The sequence below is a fragment of the Corticium candelabrum genome, chromosome 16, assembly GCF_963422355.1.
Source record: "Corticium candelabrum chromosome 16, ooCorCand1.1, whole genome shotgun sequence".
Taxonomy (NCBI): Eukaryota; Metazoa; Porifera; class Homoscleromorpha; order Homosclerophorida; family Plakinidae; genus Corticium; species Corticium candelabrum.
Window position 1 is genome coordinate 1,361,723 of NC_085100.1, and position 23,487 is coordinate 1,385,209.

Below are 23,487 nucleotides of genomic sequence, written 5' to 3' on the forward strand. Positions count from 1 at the left end.
GTGTCCTGTTCCTGAAAAGTGTAATACGGGAACCGGACACTGCAACGCTGGGGATGAGACCAGACAGCAATCAGTATACTGTAAAAACGAGCTGGCCACTATGACAGGTCTGACTGTAGGTATCTATCTACTTTCCTTTGTTCCAACGACGGAGAGAATGGAGCAACTTAGTAGGCTGAAAGTTCACCCACAAGCAATAGTAACACGTATATACCAGTAGCATGCATATAGCAACTACCCGGAGAACTAAGAAATCAAACGTCGTCTTGTTTGTAATGAGACTGTCTGCTACAACATGCTAATGTTGTGAGGCGTACACGGGAGAAGGAGCTTGTATCGAGACAGAATCATAAATTCTCTGATATATAACTACAAGACTTCTCTACATTGACACAAACTACAGGGAATTCTGGAGTGGTAAGTTCCACAGATCACAGATAAATCTGAGATGCGGTATTCTGCTATCTTAATTTACATATAAATAATGAACACCAGAGTAGCGGCTACTGTAGCTATAGATCTCATCTGGCCATAATTTCTATAAGCCAATCCTATGCTTCTAGCCCACATCTACCTAGTGTCGATCCTAATTGTGTCGTTGACAGAGAAACTCAGCATTACCTCTCAACGTGAGACAAATTTGTCATCAATGCAACAGAAGACCTACAACACAAATCAGTGAGCTGTATAGACCAACTAGCAATGATATAAAATCCTACAAAATAACAGTTAATTAACGAAGAAGCACTATAGTGCTAAACCCTCGGCTGTTAGCTTACTAATGTAGTAGGCATGCAAGGATGCAAGTTATGAGATACAAGGTTACTTGGACATCACTACACACCACATGCCAAAGCATGTCTATAGCAGTGGTCTGTTGTTGACACAGCAACACTAGAGTATAGTGTTTTTAACCATCAGTGCAATGATCTAATCTTGATCTAATCATCCTGCGTCATTGCAGCACTTAGATAATTGGCAGCATCTGTGACAATTTGGCACATACCTAAGCAGTTACAATGAGCGCATGCGCAGATGGTGAATCCTCAAGTCGCTGGTCTACACCAGTGTTACTGTACCCTAGCGCTTCCACGCCATGCAAAGACGGGACATACAAGATGGCATACAATCATCTGCCTTCTTTCATGCCCACAGACTAACTTTCCATCCACTTTTAGTAGAGAGCTACACCTACAATACTCTTGATCTAGAAGCCTGATCATGTAATTGCATACTATACTATTAGCTCCACATATTCACCTGTTGTGTTTCATGTGACTTCTCACAAGATGTCCTTCGGCTAGAGCCGACAGTAACGACAGCTCACCGGCCAACACTGTGCCGCACACAATTCGTGCCAGAGTGGCCGCATTTTTGCCGGGATTCTCTCTGTTTGGTCCCTTCACACCGAGCATCTACAACACAATACAAAACTGATCAGTGGAGCCACTCTAGTGCGTGTGTGTGTGTGTGCATACGTGTGTGTGTGTGTGTGTGTGTGTGTGTGTGTGTGTGTGTGTGTGTGTGTGTGTGTGCATACGTGTGTGTGTGTGTGTGTGTGTGTGTGTGTGTGTGTGTGTGTGTGTGTGTGTGTGTGCAAATTACCTGCAAACAAGATGACTGTCCTGGAAGGTTTGTTCCTCCTCCTACGGTTCCTATTTCTACCGAGGGCATCGTACAGCTAACATAGACATCTTCCTTGTTGGGTCCCCACGGCTCCATGAGAGTCATACAATTGGAGCTGCACACGTTTTGTGCAGGATCCTAAAACAAAGATAAACTGTCAGAGAAAACAAAGAACACATTACAACATACAGGACCTGTCCTGTCGCTAGATATATGGCTGTCACAATGTTAGCAGCATGTGCATTAAATCCACCGATAGAGCCTGACACCGCAGATCCAATGAGATTCTTGCTGGTATTGACATCCACGAGAGCTTGAACAGACGTTTTAAGAGTCTAGAAGAAATGACAAAAACAGAGTACATCAATGGACATGCAATGTTGAGAACCAACAGACAGACAAACAAATAGACAGATGAACGAACAGACAGACAAACAAATGGACACATACAAATAAACGGACAGACAGACAGACAGAAAGACAGACAGACAGATAGACAGACAGAGACAAATGGACAGACAGACGGATGGACAGACAGACAGATGGACAGACAGACAGACGGACATATAGACAAACAGACATATAGACAGACAAACAGACAGACAGACAGACAGACAGACAAAGGACAGACAGTGTCAGACAAATGGACAGATAGATGAACAAAAAGCAAACTACAACTTACCTGTTTCACTATTGCTGATGGAATAACTGCCTCACATACAACAGACTTTCCTCGTCCTTCTATCCAGTTGACCGCCGACGGCTTCTTATCCGTACAAAAATTTCCACTAACACTAATGATTTCCATATCAGGAAATATTTCCTGAAGAGACCTGAGAGCACTCTCTGCTCCCTAAATAACAAAAAAATGTCAGGATGATCACAATACAAGTTAACATTGAGACACACCTTCGACACCATGTTCATGCCCATAGCATCACCAGTGAAAGCCTTGAAACGAATGAAAAGGTGTCGACCGGCAACAACCGTTTTCAGACTGCTGAGACGAGTGAACCTGACAAACACAAACGTAGATCACACACACACACACACACACACACACACACACACACACACACACACACACACACACACACACACACACACACACACACACACACACACACACACCGCCAACATACAATCAAATCACCTGCTTTCTTGATTGAAATCCTTTTGAACTTTAGCAAAATTGTCCGGCTGTTCAAGCCATTCCTTCACCTTGCTGTACGTATACCACAACTGAGCTAAACATGTCACGTTGGCAATACTAATTAACTAATATTTTACCTTGCCATTGACGCCGATGGAAAGCGTACAACGGGTCCACGAGTCATTCCATCACTGAGTAAGACACTAGATACTCCACCAGCTCTCTGGAATCACAACATAACATATGACAATCACTCTATTGGCTTTATCATTACAGTGAGATGCATCTCTCCAATACAATAGTCTAGCGTATTGTGAGATGCATCTCTCCAATACAATAGTCTAGTGTATTGTGAGAAGCATCCCTCCAATAAAATAGTCTAGTGTATTGTGAGATGCATCCCTCCAGTACAATAGTCTAGTGTATTGTGACATGCATCCCTCCAATACAATAGTCTAGTGTATTGTGAGATGCATCCCTCCAGTACAATAGTCTAGTGTATTATGAGATGCATCCCTCCAATACAATAGTCTAGTGTATTGTGAGATGTATCCCTCCAATACAATAGTCTAGTGCATTGTGAGATGCATCCCTCCAATACAATAGTCTAGTGTGTTGTGAGATGCATCCCTCCAGTGTGTTACTACACTGCAGTGTAATGTATTTAATCAATGCACTAGAGATCTTACTCTAAGTGCACTGCAGCCTCTGTTGGTGCTTGCTACCAAAGTGCCTTCTGTTGTTGCCATAGGGACAGTGTACTGCTGGCCATCAAGCAGCAAGGGACCAACAACTCCTACGGGTATAGGAATGTAGCCAACGACATTCTCACAGCAAGCACCAATTACCTTCAATGACAAACACAAAGATTAGACAACCACACACACACACACACACACACACACACACACACACACACACACACACACACACACACACACACACACACACACACACACACACACCAAGTCGTAGTTATAGTTGGCATGTGGAATGTTGTCCATTGCTTGTGAATCCTTGAGCTGAGAAGCAACAATAATTCTCCGCACCACTACGGCACGACTGGGGTCTCCGAGATCCTTCTCCAAGTTGTACACAGACATGTGTTTAGCCTTCACCAACTCCACAACCTCCAGATCACTGAGACGCTTCACACCGCCCTATGTAATAACCAATGAACAACACAACATGACTGGCTGACAGACGACAGACAGACAAATAGACAGGCGGACAGACAGAAAGACAAATAAACAGACAGAAAGATGGGCAGACAGACAAATAAACAGACAGATAGACAGACAGACAGACAGACAGACAAACAAATGAACTCAGTAGATTGCTTGTATTTAGTGTTAGAAATGTAACGTAGAGTTTGTGTTGACAAACAAACAGACAGACATACAAACAGACAGACAGACCGACAGACAAATAAACAGACAGACAGACAGACAAACAGACGTACATACAAACAGACCAACAGACAAATAAACAGACAGACAGACAGACAAATAAACAGACAGACAGACAGACAAATAAACAGACAGACAGACAGACAAATAAACAGACAGACAGACAGACAAACAAACAGACAAACAGATGAATGGACACAGACAGACAACAAAATCCTCATCCAAATTCAACTACACATACACATACACATCAATCATGCCTCACCTCTGTACCATAAATCTCGAGACATTCCTGCAACGAACGTGGCTCCTCTGGAATAGCAACAAACACGTCCTCCTCCTCCTCCTCATCTTGCTCATCATCCGACGACTCAACAATAAACTTTGTTTTCGAATAAATCTCACACTTTTCAGAAATTGTTGGCAACAACGGCTGAAGTCCATACTCCACACATGAAGACATCACAAAGTCTCTTGCTGTACCGTTTGCCATCTTAGACGTGACTTGTGATCGCTCGTCATTGCCTCCGTCTTTCACTCCATCGTTTCCACCATCCGACTGACTGACTTTCTCTGGTAGCGATGGCTCTAGTTGTTGATCGAGTGGAGATGCCGGTGGTGTGTAGGTATGTGGTTTGGGTATGGATTGTGTTGAGATTGAGACGCGACGCTTTTTAGGTATGATGAAGGATGGATCAGCCGGAATGTCCATAGTATCCCAGAATATGTATTTCAGTGATAGAAGTAACCCAAGAGTAACCGCCACGTACTGCAGCAAAAGTATTAGTCAATGTTGTTGTATGGCAATTGCTTAATTAATTAATTAATTAATTTAATTTTAATTACAAATTTGTTTTTATTTTAATTTAAATTATTTAATTTATTTAATTAAGATAATTTTATTTTTATTTATTTGTTGCTGTGCTGCACCTTCTCGGGACCGATTCCTAAGAACTCAGACCACAAGCCGTAGTCTGATGGTTGAGTAGGTAAATTGACATCATCCACTTCTGGAGAACTCTTGTTGACCATCCAGCTGTGCACATGGACAGCAACCAAACCAACACTCTAGCACACAATATGACCATTGAAATCAATATCAATGGCAATACAATTGTGCATTATGTATTCAAAGATACATCCCTCCAATACAATAGTCTATTATCCATCCCTGTAATACAATAGTCTAATGTATTGTGAGATGCATCCCTTCAATACAATAGTCTAGTGTATTGTGAGATGCATCCCTCTAATACAATAGTCTAGTGTATCGTGAGATGCATCTCTCCAATACACTAGTCTAATGTATTGTGAGATACATCCCTCCAATACAATAGTCTAGTGTATTGTGAGATGCATCCCTCCAATACAATAGTCTAGGGTATTGTGAGATGCATTTCTCCAGTACAAATTACACAACAGGAAAGTGCAGAGTATGCTCACCATTATGAGCTTGATGTTCTGTGTCACCGGGTTCGGTTTTTTATCATCCGACTCACTCCATGACTCTTTAAGATATCCTTTCAGAGACTTGATTTTACTGTCAGGTGACATCTAGAAAAATTATGTGTATAGCAAGTAAACTGACACACAAGAATACAACCTACAACAGACAGACACACAAACACACAGGCAGACAAACATATGAACAGACAAACAGATGGACAGACAAACAGATGGGCAGACAAACAGCTGAACAGACAGACAGGCAAAGAGCATTGACATACATACATACATACATACATACATACATACATACATACAGACTGTCTGACCTCAAGAACGAGAGCAAGTGACGCCGGAAAGAATGTCATAAACACAATAAAATTTGCCAAAATAGACATGCACCCAAAACAGCAGATAGTCTCCACCTGATGAACACCTACACACAACAAAACCATTCGCATCTAACACCAGTTACTGTAACAAATAGCAACAATCGAGAAACTGACCCGTCATTAATCCTATGCCCGTGACTAACAATTCAACCATTGTGTCAATGGCTAGAACAGGTCCAAGCATAGCCATACCTTTCCCAATTCTCTCCTTAACATCAAGCTGTTGGAAAAAAATCAAATTGTTACCGCAACCACTGGTCAGGACCCGCGAGGCCGTGGCAACGATGACGTCAAACAGTCGAAACTTAGAACAAACTTACAGGACTTGACGATCCCAAAACGAATACACCCAACGTACGGGCTTTATTTAGGTCGACTAGAAGTAGAAAAAACGGAAGAGCCTCACTGAATGAAGAAAGAAAACATTATTTATTCAATTAGACAAAAATGAGAGCGTCAGCTGCCGGTTTCTTACTTTAGTCCTGTCACGCTTTTGCCTAGCAAGCCGATAACGCCAGCTGCGAATATAAAACTGGCGAGAAGAGTGAACACGACGGCTATCCCTACACCACGCCCACGCATCAGACACAAAATCCGCTCTGATTTCGAAGAATGAGACACGTACCGAGAAGATACGACGACCCGAGACGAGACAGGTTTCTTAGCTGCAAGTAGATGTAGAGTACGGCCAACGTGTGAGTGACACTGAGAAGTATGACGTCGGAACTGTTTTCCTACATAAAGGAAACTCGCGCGTTGACTCGAATATCTCAACACACAATCGGTCTGCTTACACCATCTCCTGACGCGTCGCAGTGCAATGTCGGACACACGGGTTGCGACTGCGGGACGAGGAATCCCATGGAGAGAATGCATCCGGTGAGGGTAAAAGTCGCCACAATCACTTCCCACGGGTGAGAGGCGCACAGATGGCCGTAGCTGCGAAAGACCTTCGCCAACTGCTCGGTAAAGAAGACGGAGGTCAGCATTACAAGCGTACGATGCGAGATAGCGAGAGGAAGTGCAAGTATGGGACAGGGGCGTGACGGTGAAACGTGCACGACCCGGGCGCGTGGCGTGTCCCCGCACTTACTTCTGATTGGACGGTTGTCATTCCCGCTTGATACGGGTGGGGACACTGCGGTAGTGACTGGAAATGTTGTAGGGAGAAAGTGTTGGGTTCTTCTGTTTCTTGTACGTTTCGTCATGCTTTACTTGAGACTGAGTCACAGGTTGTTATATATCGGACGGATTTGCTGTATCAGCGATGCTAATTTTAGTGATTGAGATCACCTGAGGGTCACCTCATCGCAACGTCCAATCACAAGGCAGACGGTTGATTATCTTGTGTTGTCATCTCAACAAACTTGTCACCATCACAATTAGTTACTCTAGACATCAACGTCGCTTTCTTACAAAACTAACTTTGGACATTGAAATGTTAGCTTGTTTGTCTTTACGAGTGTGTGTGTGTGTGTGTGTGTGTGTGCGCGCGCACGCGCGCGCGTGTGTGTGTGTGAAGTTGAGAGAGTTACGTGTGTACAGTACACTACACATCCCCCATATGCATATGCATGGAGGAAAGGGCTACAGCTGATTAGACATACCCAGGTATGTTATGACTACTGTCTGGTTTATAGCCTTGAGAAAACAACAACAGCATTGTCTAGAAGTTTTAGTGCTTCATGCATCTAAATATAAAGTATCTATAGTCCAGTTGTAGAAATGAGGAAACTTGTGTGGTGTATTATTATGCAGAAAGCTAGGTGTGAGCACGTGCGCCTCTTCTGACATCAACTCTAGTGTCTGAAAAAAACGGAACGTAGATGTAGATATACAGTACACATTACATTTGAAAATATCACTGTAATCATCACTGTGGCCAAGATTTATAGATTTGTACTGGATATTTTTCTTAGAATGCACTCGTTTTCTAGGAAACTGAAGCAACATTAACCAGTACTGCCATGATCGAGTCTTCCAACAGTTGCAGTGTTTTTACATTAGAACTGCTGTTGTAGTGCTAACAGTTTGTCATAACAAAAACTATTAGAACTGCTGACTGAGCGTCTATTTGAACCTGCACTTATTTCAGACTTCACCAAATTTTTGTCAATTTGTCAGCCATGCCTTTGAATTTCTTAATATCATTCCATTTCATCGTCTAAATTACACATACTTGCTACAGTAGCTCAATCAAATACTACAGTAGTAATTTGTTCAATTACTCAGATTCAGCTGGTAATGACATTTGAGTTCAAGACAAAGATCTTGGACAGTCACACTTCTTGAGTTGCTCATCTCTATTCCATGCCAGCTTGACCAGAACAATAAATATCTGGTACTGTCTCTCCAGTTTCAGCATTCTTACACACCGCAACGCGACGACGACGACGACAATTTTGCTTGCACTGCAACAGCAACATGTTCTAGTCTTTGTGTGCAAATTCTATACATACATTATAGTATTGTGTCTCACCTCACTTCGAGCCCACCTAAATGAGCATTGCTTGCATTGCCTCCATTCCCCTGGCTTCCTGAGATACTGAGCATCACAATGACGAATATCGGCCTTGACACTGTTACACTTGCAACTCACACTTCGAGTTTTGTAGCCATTGCATCGATCTGGAATGCATTGTGACCATGGACTGACATCATACTCATAATGGCAAGGACATGGAATGTAACAGGGACGTTCCTCGTCAGGGTATCGTATCCCAATTTGTTCCTCACACAAAGTTTTATTCTTCACGTCTTCATATATGTTCTCTCTTTCACAAGTACATTTAACGTTTCTTGCCTGTACACCTTCCCCACAACTCACACTGCAATAGGACCAATGACTTGTGGTGTAGTGATAGTCCCTGCATACACAGCTATCATTACAACGCCGTGCTGTTGATGGCTTTGGTGACTGAAGATTTCTTAGACACACACTGTCATCTAGTCTCCGATTGTCACTTCTGCATTGACAGCCAACACGACGAGTCTGTATTCCATTGCATGCCTTTGAACAAACGTCATATGGACCGGTGACCCAATGAGGATCTAAACATGGACACACTGGAGGATAGCAGTCTATTGCTGTGCGTGGCTTTGAACGTTGGTCACATTTTGTTTCATTAGCCACTGTTCTTACTCCATTAAGATAACAGATACATTCAACCTTCCTTTCTTTCTTTCCAATCTGTTCGACTTCACCACATGTTCGTGAACAATCTCCATACGAGCCTTTCACCCAACGATGATAAACACATGGGCATGCATCCTGCCCACAATCTCTTCTGTCAGCTGGCTGTTCTTGTCCAGCGCAATCGCTGTCAGAGGTCACTTGTGTTCTCCCACGAAGTGTGCATTGGCAATACACATACCTCTGTTGATAGGCAGTGGGTCCACCTCCACAAGAAACTGGACAATCAGAGTATCTTCCGACTTCCCATCTTGGTATTTCACATGGACATGGTCGATAGCATGTTCTTTCAGTCACAGGCTTATGAAGTGAGAAATCCCTAGCACAGTCGTCTAAAGAAACAACTTCAATTTTAGCTTGTCCATTAGACTGTTTCTCTTTGAAACATGAGACTGTGCGCATTTCAATACCAACATCACATGTTGCAGAGCAGGGACTCCACGCAGTGACATCATAACGACAGTTGTTGGGTGGGTCACATGATCGAGTAAGGATTGGGTGTGGCAGTCCTCTGCTAATGCACTCACTAAGTGGAACTCGTCTCTCTCTCAGTCTCGTGTCTTTAATGCAGGAATATTCACGTGTCTGTATTCCTGGGCCACACTTGCTAGAGCACTCTCCATATGTCTCGTAGTTCCACCTGTATTCTGCACACTCAACTCCACATGTTCTTGTTTCTCTTGGTTTAATTTCAAAACTATCACGTTCGCAAATAGTATCATCAACCCTCATGATCATGCCATTTGCCTGTTCTTGGCTGCAGTACACATCTACTTTCTGTTCTCCAATACAAGAACTTGAACAAGGACTTGCTTCACCTTCTGCCCATCTAATCAGTGCAATCAATAATATATAGTATCGATTATATACACAAACAACAGTACATGTATGTAGAAATTACCTGCCAGGGCATGAAACCCTGTTGCATGGCTCGCGTCTTGCAGGAGGTTTGTATTGGTCTGCACAGAGGCTAATATCCACAATCCTATCCTCACCATCGTCACCTTCCAGAACACACTGTGGAGAAACTATCCGAGAACCTAGTAGCAACATAACCTACAGTGATCCACACATTTGTTGTCTTTCAGGCATCCAACAAGAACTTACCACTTCCACCACATGTGTGGCTGCAAGATTTCCCAATCAACTTATACTTTACATCTCGCTCCACTGAAATAAAGAAAACCCGAACAATCGACAGAAACCAGAACAATCAACAGCAACCACCACAAACTTGCAGCAACTTAAACTCCGCCCCTTTCTCCGCCCATAGTAGAACTATACGTGTGAGACCATTGTGTGCATGGGTACAATGCAAGGTGTTTGCATAGCAAGAATACAACTCAAACATGAAACAAAGGCTCTACAAGAGCTACTACAGAATCACTGCAATTTCCAACTACTTAAGTATTTAAGTAGATTAATTGCAATTTTCAAGGTATCTATACACACTGCATGACTATTCAAATCAAGTAATCTATTCACTGACCAGGAATAGGTATCAAAGCCGAGCCTTCATCCTCATCTTGAGGTTGAGCAACAGTAAACAGCACGCAAAACGAAACAATCAACAGCAACCCACACTGTGCCATGACTGTTACACGACTGGGCAGGAAACACGCAGTGATGTCACCACACTTAAGCCTAATTCACACTAAAGTCCGTTCAAAGAACAGAAAGCCAGTGGGAAGTGTGGTTAGAAGACAAGGCAATTAGGGCGGAGACTGCAATGCTATGTGCTGTACATACTAAAACATTAGTACAAATCAGGCATTAGACAAGATTGGAATTCAAAGAATCAAAAGATTTATATTATATGCATATGTATAGTGCATTTTAGTAAGCATTCACAGCAAGTTATTCACTGACCAGCAGTATGTATAGTCGGGCAAGTCGCTGCAAAAATCTTGAGCTGCAACAGATGACAGCAAGCAAAACAACTAACAAGACCATCAATAGCAACGTGACTGCGACAGCTGGGCAAAGACATGCGTGCATATGTACACATGTACAAGTGATGTGACCACACTTGGACATACTTTTAAATAACAAAAATATCTTATTTACAACATTTTATCAAGTAGATTTAATCAAACAATTTATAGTCACCAACAAGCAAATCGTGTTTTTACAGCCACAGGCGCCTCGAGTTTGAGTTCAAGTACAGTGTAAAATCACTCACTAATCACCCACATTTATTGTACAGTACCTTGACGTTCACTGTAATACCAATATGGAGCAAGTGTGGCATAATTCAGAAATAATCACAAATCAATAAGACGAACACTGTGATTGGTTGTCATTATGGCTGCTGCTATGAGATTGCTGCAGTTCCTTTTGTTCTACTGCTTGCTCGTACATTTCCTTGGCTTTCAATTCAAGGCTTTCAAGTAATATTTTCAAGTCTCTATCCTTCTGTTCTTGAGTAATGCCATCATACTTCTTCCTGAGAAGACAAAATGAAGACTAGCAAGTGAGATGTAAAAACAGAAACATATTAGAGTTAAATCAGAGGCAACTGACAACACATGCACGCACACAAACAGACAGACAGACAGACAGACAGCAGACAAACAGACAGACAAAGAGACAGATAAAACAGACACACAGACAGACAGATAAACAGACAGACAAAAACAGACAGGGATAACGACAGACACATAGACAGACAGATAAAACAGACAGAGCAACACACAGACAGACAAACAGACAAAGGAAAAGACAGACACACAAACAAAAAACAATAGACAAACAAACAAACAAACAAACAGATAAACAACTAAGTTAAAAACAACCAAACACATACAGAAGCAACAACCCACAACTCACCTGTCTTCTTCCAATAGCTGTTGAGCTCTGTGTTCAAACATCCACTGAAACGGATCAAACTCATCACACACCAAGGCTCCATGAATATAAGGCCTCACAGCACTACACGCCGTCAAAGATAAACAATAAAGCTGCCCATCTCTTCCTAATTCCAAACAACAGCATATACACAGGTCTCAAACAGCATCATATTACGCTGTGATGTAGCACCTAACACATAGAGCAGTGGTTGCTTGTTGCCAAGAAAACAACGTTCGACTTCGACTCGTTTGGGCAGCGACAACTCACACACCTCCTGCCCTGATTCTATGTCATAAAAGATGAGCTGTTTGTGATTCGACGTAGAGACAACTAAAACCTACAAGATAAACATACCATCATGATATGCATCCATGGAGTTAGATGTACAAAAAATTCATCATCATCACAGTATGTATCCATGCAACATCAAGTCTAACAATAAAATCAACAGAATTAGATTTTTAAAATTTTGTTGCCATAGAAACTAGTAAAAATAGTAACATCAAAGTTGTTGCTATAGAAACTAGTCAAAATATTGACGCCAAAATTGTTGCCATAGAAACTAGTAAAAATGGTGACGTCAAAATTTTGTTGCCATAGAAACTAGTAAAAATAGTAACATCAAAGTTGTTGCTATAGAAACTAGTGAAAATATTGACGCCAAAATTGTTGCCATAGAAACTAGTAAAAATAATGTCAAATTTTGTTGACATAGAAGCTAGCAATATGATGATGTCATACGTAAAACAGTGATGCCATCAACACCCACTGTTTGGCAATAACAAAATGATTGTTGTCGTTGTGTAGCTATTGGTGCTATTTGATAAAGAATTTCGATATTCTGGCCTCGTGTGTGTGTGTGTGTGTGTGTGTGTGTGTGTGTGTGTGTGTGTGTGTGTGTGTGTGTGTGTGTTGTAGTACGATAGCTTAATAAAATTTGTCGTGTGTTTGTTGTGTCTGTCTAATTCGTTTTATAGTATACTTCATGTATAACCATCTCCATGTCAATGTGTATAGTTGTTTGTTTGTTGCACACACACACACACACACACACACACACACACACACACACACACACACACACACACACACACACACACACACACACACACACACACACACACACACACACACACACACACACACACACACACACACACACACACACACACACACACACACACACACACACACACACACACACACACACACACACACACACACACACACACACACACACACACACACACACACACACACACACACACACACACACACACACACACACACACACACACACACACACACACACACACACACACACACACACACACACACACACACACACACACACACACACACACACACACACACACACACACACACACACACACACACACACACACACACACACACACACACACACACACACACACACACACACACACACACACACACACACACACACACACACACACACACACACACACACACACACACACACACACACACACACACACACACACACACACACACACACACACACACACACACACACACACACACACACACACACACACACACACACACACACACACACACACACACACACACACACACACACACACACACACACACACACACACACACACACACACACACACACACACACACACACACACACACACACACACACACACACACACACACACACACACACACACACACACACACACACACACACACACACACACACACACACACACACACACACACACACACACACACACACACACACACACACACACACACACACACACACACACACACACACACACACACACACACACACACACACACACACACACACACACACACACACACACACACACACACACACACACACACACACACACACACACACACACACACACACACACACACACACACACACACACACACACACACACACACACACACACACACACACACACACACACACACACACACACACACACACACACACACACACACACACACACACACACACACACACACACACACACACACACACACACACACACACACACACACACACACACACACACACACACACACACACACACACACACACACACACACACACACACACACACACACACACACACACACACACACACACACACACACACACACACACACACACACACACACACACACACACACACACTTCCATGCATCTGTTTCTACTTCATTTCATCTGTCTCACTACACTCATATCCCCATGCGCACACATCCTTACCAGAGACGACATACAAGCAGAAGCACAAAGACCAGCCACACTTCTTGCCTCATCTGAATCACTAACAATAACAACAACACGAGCTAACACAACAACAAAGCCACAACACAAAATGTTGTATTCAATAAAGTTTTGCAACGTACCGTTCCATTTTAATCTCTTCGTGTCCACCACCAAATTCATACGTTTGTATTCGCATCAGTTCACCATCTGATGTTCCCATCATGACATTATATTGCTGCTTACCTGCTGGAATGACTAGCAGTGCAGTTAAACTGCCAGCAGAAGGCTTTACTGTACACATAGCCAAATCTGACAAGCAAGAGAGATGTGATCGTAACTGGTATTGTAATTAGTGTTGCTGCATACATGAGAAAAGGTCCCACACAACTGTGAAACCATTCGCATAGCCGATTGCCAGCAAACGTGAGTCTGGACTGACTGAAGAAGAGGCTATGTGGCCTGCACCAGGAATGGTACGTATCGGGTTCAGATCAACATCTGTGAACAAACAAACATGTTGACTGACATACAAACAAACAAACAAAAACAAACAAACAAATTAACTGACATACTAATAGACAAACAGATAAACAAACAAAAAGTAAAAATTCAAACAAACAAATGGACAAACAGATAGACAAACAAAAAGTAAAAATTCAAACAAACAAATGGACAAACAGATAGACAAATAAAAAGTAAAAATTCAAACAAACAATGGACAAACAGATAGACAAACAAGAAGTAAAAATTCAAACAAACAAATGGACAAACAGATTAACAAACAAAAAGTAAAAATTCAAACAAACAATGGACAAACAGATAGACAAACAAAAAACAAAAATTCAAACAAACATATGAACAAACGGATAGACAAACAAAAATAAAAATTCAAACAAACAAATGGACAAACAGATGAACAAACAAAAACAAAAATTCAAACAAACAAATGGACAAACAGATAGACAAACAAAAAGTAAAAATTCGACAAACAAATGGACAAACAGATACACAGACAGACAACAGACAGACAGAGAAACATATCGATGAACATACATACAAACAACAAAATAATAAACCAACAAATGAACAACATGACATACAACAAAAACAAACAAAAACAAACAAGAAAACACAAACAGAACAAAGAAACAAAACACTAAGCAATAAACAAAGATACAAACAAAAACAAACAAACAAACAAATAACAAACAAACATACAAACAAAAACAAACAAACAAATAAACAAACAAGTAAACAATTTCAGTAAATATTGCTCACCAACTCACCTTTCCTCTGATGTGTCAACGAATAGAAATACAATATGTGGCATCCAGTCCACCACACAATGACCGTATCCTCTACTAACACGACACACTACCAACTCATCAATCTCTCCACAATCTCCATCACACCCTACCAGCTCGTGGCTTTGGAATCCCCACAGACTGCACGAAATGCAAGTCTCCCAACCTCCAAACACACAAACCAAAGTATTGCCTCAAGGCGAGATGCTCACGATGTCATATTGATATCACCTCATGTCTGGTGTCTCCAGTTGTGTGCCACTTGATTTGAAGTAACGCTGAGTGAGAGGATGGTTTAGTCCCGTCGGGAGAGAATTGATGTCGTTGAGGATGGAGTTCAGTATGTCGGATGGATGAGAAAATTGAGAGAACGGCGGCAAGGCTTGTGGATGAATTCTTAATATGAGAGTTGGTTTGATGAGTGTAGAACGTAATACAGAGAGTTTCTGTTATAAAAATGGAAGAATTAAATAGCTACTAATTTTGTTTGTATATCGTTGATTGATGATCAATGTACAAAGTAGGCAGGTAGGTAGGCTGACAGACAGACAGACAAAGAGATAAAAAGATGAAATAAGAAACAAGAGCTAAACAATCAGAAATAAGCAAACAAACAAACAGATAGACAAACAAACAAATAAACAGATGGACAAACAAACAAACAAACAGATAGAAAGACAAACAAACAAACAGATAGACAAACAGACAAACAAATAGATAAACAAACAAACAGATAGACAAACATACAAACAGATAGAATAAACAAACAGATAGACAGACAAACAAATAAACAGATAGCCAAACAAACAAATAAACAGATAGACAAACAAACAAACAAACAGATAGACAAACAAACAAATAAACAGATAGACAAACAGACAAACAGATAGACAAACAAACAAACAAACAAACAGATAGAACAAACAAACAGATACACAAACAAACAAACAAACAAACAAACAAACAAACAGATAGAAAGACAAACAAACAAACAAACAGATAGAAAGACAAACAAACAGATAGACAGACAAACAAACAGATAGCCAAACTAATAGATAAACAAACAAACAGATAGACAGACAAACAGATAGACACACAAAAGTAAACAGGCAGATGAAAGCAAAGTTTATAGAGACAGATGAACAGACTGAGACACGATGTTTGTGTCAATGTTGATACTGTACACCTCAAGTTCATTTGCTTCAGTCTCTAGTTTTTGTAGAGTGTTCTCATCTGTCCATGAAGCAAAGGGAAGTGACAAGAACTCGATAGTGTTATCTACAATATAAGACTATTTCCACAACCAAAGCAAATTTATCCGACCATCTTGGTTGTGTGTGTGTGTGTGTGTGTGTGTGTGTGTGTGTGTGTGTGTGTGTGTGTGTCTGTGTGTGTCTGTGTGTGTGTGTCTGTGTGTGTGTGTGTGTGTGTGTGTGTGTGTGTGTGTGTGTGTGTGTGTAGTCACATTTAAAAGCTAGTCGCCTTACTATTTCTTAACACTGCAAGAAAGTCACCACCAGATGACAACAAACATCTCCCAACACCATCCATATTGTCCTATAAACACATTCCAACCATAAACTACAAAAACATATCAAGTTTGTCACTTCAAATGTAAACTAACAGACACATAAGCTCATCTCATGCATATGCGTAACATTAGCAATATCTCATTATATATATATATATATATATATATATATATATATATATATATATATATATATATATATATATATATATATATATGTATATATTCTTTGATGTGTCAGTGAGGAATTCTATGCAACCATCCTATGTCTCCAAGCCAGCCATAAAACCAGGTGCCGCAGCAGAAGCTGGTGAAATAGAGAAAGACGAAAAGCATGACAGGGTGGTTACTCAAGCAGGTGGTCATTTCTACCCGCTCATTGTAGAAACTTTAGGACACTGGTCTCCCTCAAGTCTAGAGACGCTGAAGATCATAGCCTCAAAAGCTTCATCAATGAACAGCATACCTTTCTCTCAGACATACTCAAATTTGATGGAACAGTTGTCCGTGAGACTGTGGCGGTATAATGCCAAGCTATTATACAGTTAATGCCAAGCTATTATACAGTAGACTGAACCTGGACTTTGATGACTTGTGGGATTTTCTGTTACTGTAATGTAGTTATGTTTAGGGACTGGGTGGGTAGGGTAGTTTGGGGTAGTTTGCATAGAAGAAGAATATATATAATACACACACACACACACACACACACACACACACACACACACACACACACACACACACCACACACACACACACACACACACACACACACACCACACACACACACACACACACACACACACACACACACACCACACACACACACACACACACACACACACACACACACACACACACACACACACACACACACACACACACACACACACACACACACACACACACACACACACACACACACACACACACACACACACACACACACACACACACACACACACACACACACACACACACACACACACACACACACACACACACACACACACACACACACACACACACACACACACACACACACACACACACACACACACACACACACACACACACACACACACACACACACACACACACACACACACACACACACACACACACACACACACACACACACACACACACACACACACACACACACACACACACACACACACACACACACACACACACACACACACACACACACACACACACACACACACACACACACACACACACACACACACACACACACACACACACACACACACACACACACACACACACACACACACACACACACACACACACACACACACACACACACACACACACACACACACACACACACACACACACACACACACACACACACACACACACACACACACACACACACACACACACACACACACACACACACACACACACACACACACACACACACACACACACACACACACACACACACACACACACACACACACACACACACACACACACACACACACACACACACACACACACACACACACACACACACACACACACACACACACACACACACACACACACACACACACACACACACACACACACACACACACACACACACACACACACACACACACACACACACACACACACACACACACACACACACACACACAGTTCTGTGTAGTCTGTCTCTCTGCACACTTATATATATATATATATATATATATATATATATATATATGTAATGCAGATAACACAGATAACACATATCCGCCCTAAGGACGGAAGCACAAAGAGTCTGAGTCACAATAATTAGGTAGATAGTCAACAATCATGAGGTCCAATCTGTCACTAATCAGTCTTGAGTTATACTGCCACAAACAAACCGATAACTGTTCATGAAATTGCCTGGAAGCTTGGCTCAGAGACAAGTCAGATGATAGAAGAGACTTCTTTACGATTGATATCAACACCTCCAGACTATGTGCAGCCCACACTCCGTATGATTCCACCACAAGAGGGGAGAACAAACAGCCATAACTTGAAACGTTAGCATGATGGCGTTCATCTTAGTCCACTTCCCCAGCCTCAGCAGCAGCACCAGCTTTTATGGCAGCATTAATAAGGTGAGAGGGAGTGAACGAATTCGTCATGGAAATGTTGAAATAGGCAGCCTTGCCTAGGGAAAAGTCGGGATGGAAAACGTCACCTGGTCTTGTCATAGAATGAGAGGAACAATGTTGTTCTCGACATACATTGGAGTTGTCTAAGAGCAACCAGTGGAAGATGACGTCACATAAGGCATCATGCCGCTTAATCCGAAGAGGACCACAGGCAAAAGCATGGTCACCAAATATGTCCAATTCATGACCGTGCGTGCACGCACACACACACACCTAATAAATAAAAAAATCCTAAATGTCAGGAGCTGCCTCTCAGAGGTCACGCCCCAGCTGTTTAGCTGGGCCCTGTGCGCTACTCAGGGAACTCTGGGCCTGCTCTAGCAAACTCCTGGAGCCGGGCCAGGCACTTGCCACCCCAGTCAATGACCAGGTACTCATTTATACTCCTGAGTCAAAAGAAGCAATTGTGTGTAAGTTTCTTGCTTAAGGAAATTATGCCATAGCTCGCCATCACTGTGACTTAAACCTACAACCCTGCAAGGTCCCAGATGTTTTCATTCTCCAAATGCACTCTCTAACCAACTGAGCTATTGCACCACACACACACACACACACACACACACACACGGTTCTGTGTAGGCTGTCTCTGCACACTTGTGTGTGTGTGTGTGTGTGTGTGTGTGTGTGTGTGTGTGTGTGTGTGTGTGTGTGTGTGTGTGTGTGTGTGTGTGTGTGTGTGTGTGTATCAATTCAATCACAAGAAGATGAAAGTATGAGAAGTGCTAGCAAGCATGCACTCAAAACCTTCTAACAACTGCATTTCAATTAATTTATTGATATTTCATGAGTTTGCAAGTGTGGCGTGTTTTGTATATGTTTGCTGTGTTTACTGGCTGATTTCTGTGCAAAATGTGTGGTCGGTGAGATGGAGTAAAGACGAGAAGAGAATAATTATTATTACAATGTACCTGCTTTGTTATGTCTCTAAGAAGGACGAGTGTCGTCATATAAAACATGTAAATATATAATCCTTGAAAAGAAAATATAGATTATATACAAATTATATGATGGACAGGCAAACAGACAGACAGACAAACAGACAGACAAACAGACAGACAGACAGATAGACAGACAAACAAAAACAAACAGACAAACAGACAGACAGACAGACAAACAGAAAGAAAAAAACAGACAGACAGACAGACAGACAAACACAAAAACAAACAGACAGACAGACAGACAGACAGACAGACAGACAGACAGACAGACAGACAGAAAAAACAGACAGACAGACAGACAGACGGACAGACAGATTATTTTATTGTTACAGATTCTCTACTTGTACACATCCTAAACTTCTATGATGAACCAGTCCTTCACAGCAAAATACTTTAAAACATTAGTGGACTCGGATCTGTACATTAAAGTCAAAAAGCTTGTCCATGTCATTCTTTGTTTCTGAAACTCTTGACAACTTTTTTAGAATTACTTTTGCGTTGCATCTTTGAAGAATCGAAGAGAACCGTTTCCTCTAAAAAGTTTTGAATTGTTCTGCACTACGAAAGGGGTCTTCCTCCATATGGCTGCACTGTTTTGAGAGAGTGTGTAAGAAGGCATTGGCTTGCAGGCCCCATCTACCAAAGTGCTCAAACACTAGTGGTATACACTTTGATGACGTCCCTCCTGGTAGAATTTCTCCTGTATACTTATTGTTCTTCTTCTCTTCTCTTGTGTGGGCAGCAAACCCATCCTCTCTGCTGGATCATTTTAGGATGCCTTGACAGACAGACAGACAGACAGACAGACAGACAAACAGACAGAAAAACAAACAGACTGAGACAGGCAGACAGACAGAAAAACAAACAATAGATGGTGTATAATAGTTCAATGTTAGAAAATATATGTATTGACAGACAGACAGACAGACAGACAAAAAGACAGAGAGACAGACAAACAGACAGAAAAACAAACAGACTGACAGACTGACAGACAGACAGACAGACAGAAAAACAAACAGGCAGACAGACAAAAAGACAGACAGACAGACAGACAAAAAGACAAACAGACAGACAGACAGACAGACAGACTGTCACAGCATGCAGCAATTACACTCATTAGTCAATGATATCCCTTCCTATAAATTTAACCTAATTAATTAATTAATTTAATTTAATCAACTTTGCACCACATAACCGTGTGAATCAAACAAGAGCAACCTTGTCCATCGGATATCGCAATAACGCAGCAATTCGGACAACACACAGCGACAGAAAGACAGCAAGTGCGTGCGCCGTCGTTCTCCTCTCCTCTCTCTTCCTCGTCTCTCAAACACTCAGCCACGACATCCCCACCATCGTATCTCCTCACATACACACACTTCGCGTCAACGACAATCAGATATGTCTCATCAGATGTCCGTTCCGACGCCATCACCGCATCAGACTGCGCAAGAGCGTCACACTCGTAGTTTGGTACGAGCACTTTCATTGCCAGTCGCTCTCTCTCTTTCTCTCGTCGTTCTATTTCGTCCCAAGCCCTGTCGAATATGATATCTACTTTCTTGCAGACAAGAGAGAAGGGAAACGGAATTGGCGCGAAAAGCTCTTCAGGATCTTGAATGAAATCTTCGCTTCGGTCGGTTGGAAGAGGAGTCGGAGGGTCGGGATTGCGGTCTTTCATTCGTACAGCCATCGTGGAGATACACAGACAGTTGACACACACGCGAAATTCGTCAGGTGAAGTGACTTACAAAATCTCCCGGGCAACGCTAGACTTTCCAACCCAAACAAAATTCCGGGCTGCACATCATCAATTCGTTAATTAAGTTTTTTGTTTCCCTTAGACAAACAAGCGCAGACAAATGAGAACAAGCAGACAAACAAACAGACAAATGAATAGACAAGCAAACAAATACAAATGTCATAATTTAATTAATTAATTAATTAATTATTTTAATCATTTTATCTATTACTCTATCTTGGAGTCATTGGCCATTGCACCAATAGCATATCGAAACGTGAATTGCAACTGTACTGTACTAGTAGTACTCTGTACCGCCAATACCATTCTCAGCTAAAAGTCCACCTCAAAATCAACCAACAGCTACAGTGTTTACATTTACACATGTGGCAACTGCAATGCAAGTATAAACCACTTTTAATGCATTAATATCGGTCAGTATCTGTCTGGACTTCTGCCTCTTTGCCGACCGCCGGCTCCGCTTCTTCTGCTTCTTGGTCCACTTTTGTAGGCACCTTTGACGAATGCCCAGTCAACCATAATTGTCTGGCCGAGTAAGTCTGATCCATTCAAGGCATCCAGTGCTGTTTGTGCCTCCTTGAATAATTCATACTCTACTAGTGCATATCCCTATAGTCAGAGCACAACAGTAATTGTGAATGCAATATTAGTGATGAGACAAGTGCACATGATATGTGCACACATGCATGCACACACACACACACACACACACACACACACACACACACACACACACACACACACACACACACACATGCACGCGTGCACACACACACACACACACACACACACACACACACACACACACACACACACACACCAACAAGAAAACGATGGACACCTTGATGAAGCCAGTTCTTCTATCAAGATTGAGATGCATGTTCTTTATCTCTCCATACTCTGCAAATTTATCGTGGATATCGTCCTCTTGAGCTTCTTCGTGAACTCCAGTAACAAACAAAATCCAACCCTCAACAGCTACAATCATCCCAAATTTTAGCATCTCACAATACTAGACTATTGTATTGGAGGGATGCATCTCACAATACTAGACTATTGTATTGGAGGGTTGCATCGGGATGCATCTCACAATACTAGACTATTGTATTGGAGGGTTGCATCTCACAATACACTAGACTATTGTATTGGAGGGATGCATCTCACAATACTAGACTATTGTATTGGAGGGATGCATCTCACAATACTAGACTATTGTATTGGAGGGATGCATCTCACAATACTAGACTATTGTATTGGAGGGATGCATCTCACAATACACGGTTTAGACCCATTTATTGAAATAAACAGGGAGCAACTAGCTAGTACCAGGCCAACACACGTAACAATAGTGCAGTACCAAAAATATACAAGCTAGTCTGGGGCTCTATAATC

General features: G+C 41.8%; 4 protein-coding genes across 7 annotated transcripts in view; all 4 read right to left on the bottom strand.

Annotated features, from left to right (window-relative positions):
* Positions 1 to 336: 336 nt before the first annotated feature.
* Positions 337 to 7,207, bottom strand: LOC134192288 (3-hydroxy-3-methylglutaryl-coenzyme A reductase-like). Of its 2 annotated transcripts, XM_062661010.1 has the most exons (20): positions 7,120 to 7,207; positions 6,821 to 6,985; positions 6,652 to 6,760; positions 6,502 to 6,589; positions 6,347 to 6,431; positions 6,141 to 6,246; positions 5,964 to 6,070; positions 5,632 to 5,742; positions 5,119 to 5,256; positions 4,454 to 4,957; positions 3,745 to 3,939; positions 3,469 to 3,627; positions 2,917 to 3,002; positions 2,780 to 2,851; positions 2,536 to 2,641; positions 2,309 to 2,479; positions 1,821 to 1,961; positions 1,606 to 1,764; positions 1,261 to 1,415; positions 337 to 663 (listed from the first exon to the last, which is right to left on the bottom strand). In XM_062661010.1, exons 1-20 carry the CDS (start codon positions 7,138 to 7,140, stop codon positions 618 to 620), a joined length of 2,724 nt encoding a protein of 907 aa, XP_062516994.1. In that variant the 5' UTR covers positions 7,141 to 7,207; the 3' UTR covers positions 337 to 617. The 2 variants fall into 2 exon arrangements, with proteins under 2 accessions (XP_062516994.1, XP_062516993.1); XM_062661009.1 differs by lacking the exon at positions 7,120 to 7,207 and having other exon boundaries at positions 6,821 to 7,054.
* Positions 7,208 to 8,132: 925 nt separating this feature from the next.
* On the bottom strand, positions 8,133 to 10,885 carry LOC134192295 (A disintegrin and metalloproteinase with thrombospondin motifs 20-like). Its single transcript, XM_062661018.1, has 5 exons — positions 10,709 to 10,885; positions 10,327 to 10,389; positions 10,121 to 10,259; positions 8,506 to 10,048; positions 8,133 to 8,437 (listed from the first exon to the last, which is right to left on the bottom strand). Exons 1-5 carry the CDS (start codon positions 10,809 to 10,811, stop codon positions 8,330 to 8,332), a joined length of 1,956 nt encoding a protein of 651 aa, XP_062517002.1. The 5' UTR covers positions 10,812 to 10,885; the 3' UTR covers positions 8,133 to 8,329.
* A 296-nt stretch (positions 10,886 to 11,181) lies between these two features.
* LOC134191999 (uncharacterized) lies at positions 11,182 to 22,085 on the bottom strand. 3 transcript variants are annotated; one of them, XM_062660664.1, is made up of 14 exons: positions 21,552 to 22,085; positions 20,304 to 20,365; positions 17,166 to 17,235; positions 16,865 to 16,956; positions 15,910 to 16,124; positions 15,792 to 15,844; positions 15,661 to 15,735; positions 14,741 to 14,872; positions 14,515 to 14,683; positions 14,372 to 14,432; positions 12,259 to 12,406; positions 12,147 to 12,193; positions 12,049 to 12,092; positions 11,182 to 11,665 (listed from the first exon to the last, which is right to left on the bottom strand). In XM_062660664.1, exons 1-14 carry the CDS (start codon positions 22,024 to 22,026, stop codon positions 11,491 to 11,493), a joined length of 1,818 nt encoding a protein of 605 aa, XP_062516648.1. In that variant the 5' UTR covers positions 22,027 to 22,085; the 3' UTR covers positions 11,182 to 11,490. The 3 variants fall into 3 exon arrangements, with proteins under 3 accessions (XP_062516648.1, XP_062516647.1, XP_062516646.1); XM_062660663.1 differs by having other exon boundaries at positions 11,184 to 11,665; positions 12,049 to 12,193; positions 15,661 to 15,732; XM_062660662.1 differs by having other exon boundaries at positions 11,184 to 11,665; positions 12,049 to 12,193.
* A 252-nt stretch (positions 22,086 to 22,337) lies between these two features.
* The window catches only part of LOC134192080 (RNA-binding protein 8A-like), a 1,793-nt gene continuing 643 nt past the window's right edge, over positions 22,338 to 23,487 (bottom strand). The window contains exons 4-5 of the mRNA XM_062660765.1: positions 22,937 to 23,073; positions 22,338 to 22,704 (exon numbers count right to left, since the gene is read on the bottom strand). Coding sequence (XP_062516749.1) covers positions 22,510 to 22,704; positions 22,937 to 23,073 — 332 coding nt within the window. The 3' untranslated portion in view covers positions 22,338 to 22,509. The remainder of the gene's footprint in view (positions 22,705 to 22,936; positions 23,074 to 23,487) is intronic.